This window comes from Cydia pomonella, chromosome 3 (assembly GCF_033807575.1).
Source record: "Cydia pomonella isolate Wapato2018A chromosome 3, ilCydPomo1, whole genome shotgun sequence".
NCBI classification, from domain to species: Eukaryota; Metazoa; Arthropoda; class Insecta; order Lepidoptera; family Tortricidae; genus Cydia; species Cydia pomonella.
Window position 1 is genome coordinate 18,566,302 of NC_084705.1, and position 10,022 is coordinate 18,576,323.

Genomic DNA, 10,022 nt, shown 5'->3' on the forward strand with positions numbered 1-10,022 from the left:
ACAACCCAATAATTTAATTTTTAAATATTAGAAGATTGGCATGTAAGATTGATTGTCTGTCCTAATGATCATATTCGTAAAAAAATCCCGTCTAGTTACCTAGCCTAGTGGGTATATGTGAGCGATGCGAAGAAATTGCAAAAATCTTAGCATAAGGGTGTTAGTCTGCACACGCTCTACCACATCCACAAAGATCCGTACCTACAACACTTCAAATGTCATCTTACGCAGTTTCATCTATTTGCACACTTTTGTTTGCATTTTCATCTAATCAGCTCAATACGTGCGCCAGATGCTACTGGTAAGGTTGACCAAACTGGCTCCCAAAGATTGCAATCCTTAGCCGACCCCCACTTTGAAGGTAAAGGCAGATTTTGCTCCGGTACAAGGAGATGTCCCCATACGTGTCCGCCTTGGTACACCGCCCGAAGCATATGCCGCTGTAAAAAACGTTTGGTAGGTGGTAAGTTTTCGATGCTCCGATTGTTTTTTGTGAACAGTTTTCTCCTGCTAGTATTCATATCGGTTCAAGCGCCCGATCTGAAATAAACAATGATAAAACGTGCACATTGCATATGAAAAATCACCATTCGCGATTTCAAAGTCTATAGGTAAAGGTATATAAGTTATTATAATAGAGTTCCTATATATTTTACACAATACATTGTGTTAGTGCAGGGCAGTGCGGAAAGACACAGATTACTGGTGGATGGCACATCTCTGGAAGTCGTCAATAAGTTTTGCTACCTTGGGTCGACTGTGTCAAACAATCTCTCGCTTTATGTAGAGATCGATATTCGTATTGGCAAAGCAGCGACCATGTTCGGGAGGCTACGTTCAAGAGTGTAACCAAGATGATAATGTACCAGACTTGCGTTCTAAGTATACTCTTGTACGGAGCAGAAACCTGGACGACGTATGCAAAACAGGAGCGACGGCTCAACACTTTTCACATGCGCTGTCTACGTAACATTTTAGGCATAACTTGGCAGGACAAAGTGAGAATTCAAAGAGTTCTTGAAAAAACGCAGCTGCTCAGTCTTACCGCTCTTCTCAAACAGAGACGCTTGCGGTGGCTGGGGCATGTGCACCGGATGAAACCCTCTAAAATACCTCGACGTGTCTTGGTTGGTGCAGTTGCGTATGTTAAAAGGAACGTTGGAAGACCGATGCTGCGCTTTAAAGACTGTGTTAAGCGAGACATGTCAATATTTGAAATCGATCACCATGCCTGGGAAACCTTAGCTGAAGACCGTGATGGATAGCACAAGCATGTTGTGGAGGGGAGAAGGCTATACGACCAAGCCTGATTTAAATAAAAAATAAATAAAATAAAATAAAAAGCATTTATTTCGGACAATATCTATAGGTAATACAAAAACACAAAACAACAAACAATCAAAATATTTACATATAAATTACAAAAAATAAAATAAAAGTATGAATTAAATTAAATTAAAAATACGGATTTAATGCATTAGATGGCAGAAGGTGTCGCAGAAAGCAAACCGGGACTGGAACCTCAGGTAGCATGAGATTTCTCTGCCAAAAATGTGGGAGGTCGTGCCGCTCACGCATCGGCCTCCACAGTCACCAAACTCGTTGTCTAAACAACAATGCTTAAATTGTCTATGTTGAAACGCAAAGGCCTGTGATGATGATTGTGGAAAATTGTTTATATTAGTGTCTATGCATGTACAAATAATCTGTCAAACTGCATTTTATTCATAAATTATCGGTCGCAATAATCAAAAAGTTGTGTGTTTACTACGAGAGTGATCCCAAACTTTTTTCTCCGAATTCAGTAGGTAGGGTAACCATACTGAGCCTAAAAATAAGAGATAAAATTAAACCAATGATATTAATGTTAATGATTACTTTAATAACAGGAGACCTAGCAGGGGTTTATAACACCAGGAAAATGGGTTCGAAAAACATATTTTGTATTAAGTTTTAAGTGTCATTCTGTATAGCATGCAAAAATATACGAGGAACTCAATCAAACTAAATTTCTGAAATCCGACGGAAATAAGACATTTAAACATTATAAAGTTCCTTATTTTTATAGAGTTTTCGAAAATATATCTATATAATGTATATCATTAAGGGTCCGGAGTGGTTAGGGTCGGCAACGCGCATGTAATTCCTCTGGAGTTGCAGGCGTCCATAGGCTACGGAGACTGCTTGCCATCAGGCGGGCCGTATGCTTGTTAGCCACCGACGTAGTATAAAAAAAACAATGAGTTTTGTATCTATTTTATTATTCGTATGTAAATTAGTAATTGTCGTACCTTAGTTAACTATAGTAATATTTTTACTAAACATGTTTTAATTAGAGTTATGGAAATAGTGAATGTTCTTAGTGTATATATTTCCTCTTGCTCACTTATTTCTGATTAGTTTCCAAGTAAAAAAATATATATATATTTTTGGAAAAGGTTTACTTTAAATAACTATGAGTAAGTACCTGTAGTATAGGTTGTTAGATCTTTCAAAATGTCTGAATGTTACTTAAAATTGTTCATAACGTTCGGTCATCTCAATAAAATCTAAAGTAAGTACCTATAGAATACTACTACATCTATTTAAATATATTATCAACCCGTGTATATAATTTTAAGAACTGCAAAATATGAGATAACATAAATGACCTATTAAATATGTTATAAATAAATTCACTCGATAACGGGGCATCACTTGCCACTTGCTACTCGTAGTATCACTTGCCAGAGTTCAATGGTTCAACACGCTTTACCTTGTAAGGGGATTCCTCTAACTTTTCTAAAAAACATAGAACTTAACTCGAATGTAAGCCAACTAAATTGTAACTGTATCATGCTATGCTTAAGGTTGAGATTACAATTAAATCGGTCTTAGAGTTATTACAGTCTCTTTCTATGAGAATCATCATAAAAGGTTACCCGTTCTCATTGCTTTCGAATGTACGTCTGAGTCTAGTTTTATGTTTTAAATATCAGAATTAGAGTAACGCAAATGTTAACATGACAAATAGGTGCAACATGACTAGTGTGTCGGATGACCACACTTCGAGATTCTAATTGATTATTTTGTTAGAAAATTACTAAAAATAACTTTGATTAACTGTAATAAATGAGTTTGTGCATCATGTTCTCGATCTGCAATTAAGTCAGAATTACTGATTTTGTATTACGTCTTGAGTATCACCCTGTATATTTATGAGTAAAAATTTAAAATAAAAAGATAAAATAACTGTAAAATATTTCAATATAATAATAAAAAAATATTGTTTTTCAGTTAACATGTTTTAGAAGCCGAATACCGACAATGTACGATACATATAATATCTATTAATTCTATACGACGCATACGGGATAAGAGTCTCGAAATCACAATTGTCAAGTTTTTACTAAGTCATTATTAATATTTCATAGCTACCTACTAAGGAATAAAAGTCTATAAAAACCGCAATTATAAGTGCAACAAAAAGTAATGAACATTAAAATTACAATTCAATATTTTTAAGTAAGTAACTAAATGCTAAAAAGTATACAAAGCTCTTGGGACCCAGGGATTCCCTGCAAAACGTTACTGATAGTTATTGAATATACCTACATCATTTTCTCAAATGCGGTGGTCCAGGGAATCCCTTGCACAAACGCTTATCAAGAACATTCCGCATATATAGTGGCCCGCTCCATATAGTGAGTCAGTATACATTAAACTGTTCCAGAGTTAACTGTCTAATTAAATTCGCGCTTACAATCTGTGTATTTAAAATTATATTCAAAGATGTTTTCTGTTCATCTCTTTGCGCTGGCGCTTTTAGCCACAGCTCAAGCTCGTTATATCGCTTTACAGGATTTAAAAATACAACCTTACGTAATAGACGTAGCGAACCTCGCACAAGACGACTTTGAAGACGCGTTATCAGAGCATGCATTTGAATCTCTGCATCCGGGTTATCTAAACCGGGTCAGGCGTCAGCTTGGCAGCGTGAGCACCAATCCAGATGGAAGTGCGAATTTGAACCTAAAAGTTCCCATCGCACGGGGTGAGAGCAACGTACTGAGTGCTATTGGATCGGCTTCGGGGATACAGTCTGCAAATGCCTTCAGAGCAGCTGGAGTGAAGCCCGGTCCAGGGTATACCGCTGCTGGTGGCGGACTGGCTCTCGATAATATGTAAGTATTTCTGTTACGTAATATTAAATTAATACCTTTATATGGAAGTTAGCATGTTTGGATGTTTGTCCTCAATCAGGCAATAATAACTGAAAATAATTAGCTTAGTTTAGTCATATAAGTAGCTTGTAATCTGGACAAAGGATACTTTTTAACTCGGGAACCAACCCGTAAAAGGGTGAGATGTGAGTAATAAAGTGTAACAAAACAAAGTTATTACTAAGTACTAACAGGAGTGTTTACAGCCGAACAAATTTAAGCGGACGAAGTGTTGGGCACAGGCTAAATGTATATTGTACATGGAAAAATACAGACTAGGGTGTTCTTTATTTTGCACTTTAAAAATTTACAACACTCCATTTTATTTACCCCAAAACACCCTGGTATAAAACACAGGTAAACTCAGGTCATTCCCGTAACAGGAACCCGTGCCGACTTTGGAAATTTGGTCAGAAATGAGGCAGTTACGGCCCGATTCGAAGAATGAGATACGATAACGAGAAGTTCTGGCTATTGACAGAAGCAGCTCGATTCGGGCAACCAATGTCACTTTGACGTTAGAAATATCGTAGATAGATCTTATTTTGGATCACAGCGGAATCGAAATAAACATCAATTTTGACATGTCGTTTAGTTATTGATTTTTTAAAGATCTTTACAAGATCTTAAACGTGTCTTAATCATTCTTCGAATCGGGCCGTAAGTCGATAATTTTTTATTGTTTTTCTTATCGGATCGTTATTTTTTTGCGAATTAATGTTTATAAGTGGTAGTAGTAGTAGTAGTGTAACTTATGCGATTTATATGAAATAAATGAATAAAAAGACAACAAAATGAGCTCTACATATATATACATACATATACATATACATTACATTACATTTGAATGGGAGAATCGTATACAGGTCGGCATGAGTTACATTTACAGGAATGGACTGAAATTTATTTCTGAGAGTTCTGTAGTAATAGAAACTTTTAGAGGGTATGCGTTATTATTTTCTAATAATAGTGAAATAATACAGCACCCCATATGGAATACCTCAAACTGGATGCTTAAAGATAATTAAAAATTTTCAGCAACGGCCACGGACTAAGTGTGACCGGCCAGCACATCCCTAGTCTCGGCAACCAGGCGACGGCGGCGGGGCGGCTGGGGCTCATCAACACACCCGACCACAAGCTGGGCGCCAACGCCTTCATAACCAGAACTATGCCCAACATCCCCAACCTCCCCAACTTCAACACTCATGGTGGCAGCTTGGACTATACTTTCAAGTAAGTTCAAATAGTTGTGCTATTTAAACATTCTAGATGCAAATATTTACCGAAGAATCAAAACAATAAACAATTTAACTAAAACAATATTTATATAGCTATTTTGGAGTTCTATCTGGTTCCACTATCTGTTTAAACAGGATATTTTTTATGGCAGTTAAAATGGGAACTGTTACTAAAATAAAATGAAATCAGATACTAAGTAAATATAGAGGCAAAACGTATATAAACTATAACTCGTCTATGGTTTTCATGTAGCATAGAAACTTCTTCTTTTTTGAAGTTAGTTAATTATTCATGCTAAATATAAAGACAAATAAATTAACTTCTCATTCATCAAAATCGGTTCAGCAGCTTTGACGAGTGTCAACATAAAAAAAAGCCTACAAGTGTAATATGTACCTATATCTATGTGTTTATTATTTAAAAAAACTTCCTGTGGTTGGGTGAACACTCTTTAAATCAAGTTGCATTTTTGGAAACACTACATTAAATAAGTTATCCGATGTATACATATTGGCATCATTTTAAGAGTATTTCGTATCGCTTTCACGATATTTACGCATTTAGAGCTCATCGAGGCTGCGGAGTTTTAGGGTCGGCAACGCGCATGTAAGCATGTAACTCCTCTGGAGTTGCAGGCGTACATAGGCTACGGAGACTGCTTACCATCAGGCGGGCCGTATGCTTGTTTGCCACCGACTTTTTTTTTACCCTAACATAATCTATGAACCCGTTTCTGACTTTCATTTGTTGTTCTGAAACTGCTATGGATTTGATATGTAAGCTGACCAGAAATGTGTTTTCTGACAGCTGACCGATCAAATTCATAACAGTTTCAAAACAAAAATTTAAAATCAAAATTGGGCTATTATGTCCGAATCTTGCCTTGTCTCTAATAATAGCCAAAACCGAATACAGAACCTCCACCTTCTTGGAATTGAAGTCTGTTAAAAATAGAGCCTTAACACTTAACTGGTTTTATTCACGTATTTTAAGTCACTGTGCACGATATCACTCTCCTTGGCTAGAAATGGAGGCTCATGGAAACATAAACACATGTGTCTAACAATTAAGTAAAACCGGCAATTATCAGTGTTACCTTGCCTCACGAGACCGTAAATCCTTTACACTTTCTTTTAGGGATAAAATCGGTGGTTCCCTGGGCATGGCGCACACTGACCTGTTCAAGAAGACCGACTACTCGGCCATGGGCAACCTGAACCTGTTCCGAAACCCCTCGTCCTCGCTCGACCTCAACGCCGGCTGGACCAAGTCGCAGTCACCCATCCCCGCCTTCAATCACAACTGGGCTCCGCAGGGCGGTCTGACGTTTACGAAGTATTTTTAAATGTATCTACAAGTAATAATAATGTAAACTTTACATTACATTGTAAAGCATAACCGTCCAAAGACTAGGATATAAATTGATAAGTTATTATATTTCGTCACTTCATTTTTCAGATATAATTTTATATTAACCATGTAGTTTCCCCATTGTACAGATAGCATCGCACACATTTAAGAGTAACTATTTTGATTAAAACTGTGAAAACCAATTTCCGCCCACTTCCGCTTACTGGTTACCTGCGTGCGGCGACCGCTGCGCTCTTCATTCTTTATTTGTGCGTGGTAGCGTCCACACCTCGGTCTATTTGCCGAACACTTCGGCACAAGACCACATTTTTTATAACGATCTTCGTTGCCTACTATGGTGTTAGCTGTGAGATTTCATTGAATTCGTTGTGCAATATACATATATTTGTTTTTAAAATCGTTGTGCAATCCTTCAACTTGAAGGACATACATACATCCTGGAGGTTAGTCGAGAACTAACACGATGGAAAAAATCATCCTGGAGGTTGGTCGTGAACCAACACGAAGGAAAGTCTGTTCGTATTTCATCAAAACATCAAAATATGGTATATTTGGGACACTAACTTAATACAACTGATGAAAATAAATCTCTAGAAATTGAAAATAAATAAATTCTGATCAAAATAAATCTTTAGCACCTGAAAAGAAATAAATTCTAGCCATATATAGATGGCGATTAACTTATAATCTAATAATTTGAAACATTAAACTATAATATGAATATCTCATACCAAGGATACTTTATATGAGTAACGGCCTAACTGCAAATACAGTAGTTCAGATAAATAAAAAATAAATAAAAATACTAAATATTTCGGTTTATCACCATGGTTAACATTAACAAATAATTTTCACCCGAATGACTTATTTTACTTCGGACTAAGATAGATATATGTTTTTAGTGTCTCACTATGATGTTTTTTAATAATATATTTCTAATGTTAGTACGGTGTATACGTAACGTACAGTAAATAAAATAAAATCCCGCGGTCATTGGCATAGCATATAAATTGGGAAGTTTTTTTTCTCTCTTTGGGACGTCCCGGCGTCCATGTGCTAGTTAGGAGGAACGTCTTAACTTAAACCAGATACTCAGACAGCCAAAGCTTTCGGCTTATTTCAACCAAAACTTATATCTCTAAACATCTACATGGTTAATATAAAATTATATCTGAAAAATGAAGTGACGAAATATAATTGATGATCAAACGAACTTTTTGAAGTGAAGTTCGATCGATATTATATGAGTCACTTCATTTGAAGATATAATATAAGGTCCCACCCACCCTAGAGCCCTGATATAAGTTTTGGTTCCTGCCTTCTCTAAAAATAATGAAGAGCGCAGCGGTCGCCGCACGCAGGTAACCAGTAAGCGGAAGTGGGCGGAAATTGGTTTTCACAGTTTTAATCAAAATAGTTACTCTTAAATGTGTGCGATGCTATCTGTACAATAGGGAAACTACATGGTTAATATAAAATTATATCTTCAAATGAAGTGACTCATATAATATCGATCGAACTTCACTTCAAGAAGTTCGTTTGATCATCAATTATTTTTACTATGAAATGAGTTACTTATTTGAAAATAAATAATAAATATAATTATTGATAAATCAAGTTATTTTTAACAGTAATTTTTACAAGCTTTTATTTAAATTGCCCTGTTAGTATGTATATTAGTTAGTGTAGTTGGAAGCTAAATTTGACCCACTTGCCGATTTCCGATTGAGCTGAAAATTTATAGATCAGATGACATTGTAATTTTATGATGACATGGAGCTGATTTGATGATGGAGAACAGCACGTGGCCAGGAGAACGCTGTAATAAAACAACTCAAAATAGTTGTCGTTTTTAAAAGTCTCGATGAGTATTGATAGCCTACTGTGGAAAGAAAAGTACAGTCAGCGATAAAAGCTTGTACCAAAAACTTTTTTTTGCCAAAAAGATTTTATTTATACTCTAAACGTTTTTTCTTTATTTATAATTTAGGAATGAGCTAGCTTTAATACTGTTAAAATATTGGTTTAGTAAAAACATTTGACTCTAAAGCATGCATTATTATAAAAATGTTACGGAAAAGCGACTTTCGTGTTCTTGTAGATATCAGTTTGTTAAAGTTGACAATAATTAATTTTCTATCCCTCTCTCTCCTCCTCCTCCTGGATCAAGACAGTGACGTCTATGTAATACTATCTACCATATGTACCACTTAGAAATGTCAATTTTATACAGCGTAGGTATACGTGTTTATTTAACTTTATTTCTCTGTAACCACAGCTTCGACAAATGAAAGGATATAGAATGGGTAAAGGTAGGAAGAACTCTCTTATAAACAATGAGATATAATTTAATTATAGTTTACACAGGATATATTAACTCAAATAAAGCTTAGACAGCTTTAGAAAACTGACTATAACATGGTCGCTGGGTGCCGCCAAGTTATATAAGTCAGCGACCGATCGTAAGATCAGGCAGATCGAAATGTTCCTGTGTATGTGTAATGTTTTGACGGTAGTCATATTAAACCATATTCTACCTATACATATAGGTAGGATAGGATCGGTTGCTTCAGACTGTTCAGAAATAAAAGAACTGTTCTGAAGGGCAAACTGTTCCGTCGACTCAGGGAACGAGAGAAAATTTATCACTTTTATCGATATGCCTAATCTTACGATCGACCACCAACATATATATTGAACATAACGGAAATATCAGAAATGCTATCTAACATCAAAAACACACATTAACTACGCGTATAAATGCAATAGTAGCAGTCATGCTAGCCATGTGCCATACGTGTATGGCCTATTGTATTCGAATAAAGTCCTAAGACATTACATTCTAAATAAGGAAGCATCAATAGCCTATTGAAAAGAAGACGTTAAAACGTGATTATTTAGTATCAATCCCGGTCTTGGAGGAACTACATCTGCTCAAAAAATATGAGGCCCAATTTTGAATTTTTAAAGTTGATTATAAGGCTGCTCATATTACTTATATTATTTGTGATGTTATTCATTATAGCAGCCATTTTATACAGTGCGAAATATTGGCCTGATGTGTATAATTATATAAATGCGAATATAACTATTAAAAGAATCCCCACTATATCTGAACTTCATACGGTTATAGTTCACGAAAGTGAATACACTACAGAATTATATTCAACAACACATGGAAGTGATTACTTAGAAGTAACAACAGAT

At 35.7% G+C, this 10,022-nt stretch overlaps 1 protein-coding gene across 1 annotated transcript; it reads left to right on the top strand.

The window, feature by feature from the left end:
• Positions 1–3,694: 3,694 nt before the first annotated feature.
• LOC133516213 (attacin-like) lies at positions 3,695–6,879 on the top strand. Its single transcript, XM_061849023.1, has 3 exons — positions 3,695–4,163; positions 5,241–5,438; positions 6,582–6,879. Exons 1-3 carry the CDS (start codon positions 3,772–3,774, stop codon positions 6,787–6,789), a joined length of 798 nt encoding a protein of 265 aa, XP_061705007.1. The 5' UTR covers positions 3,695–3,771; the 3' UTR covers positions 6,790–6,879.
• Positions 6,880–10,022: the final 3,143 nt, after the last annotated feature.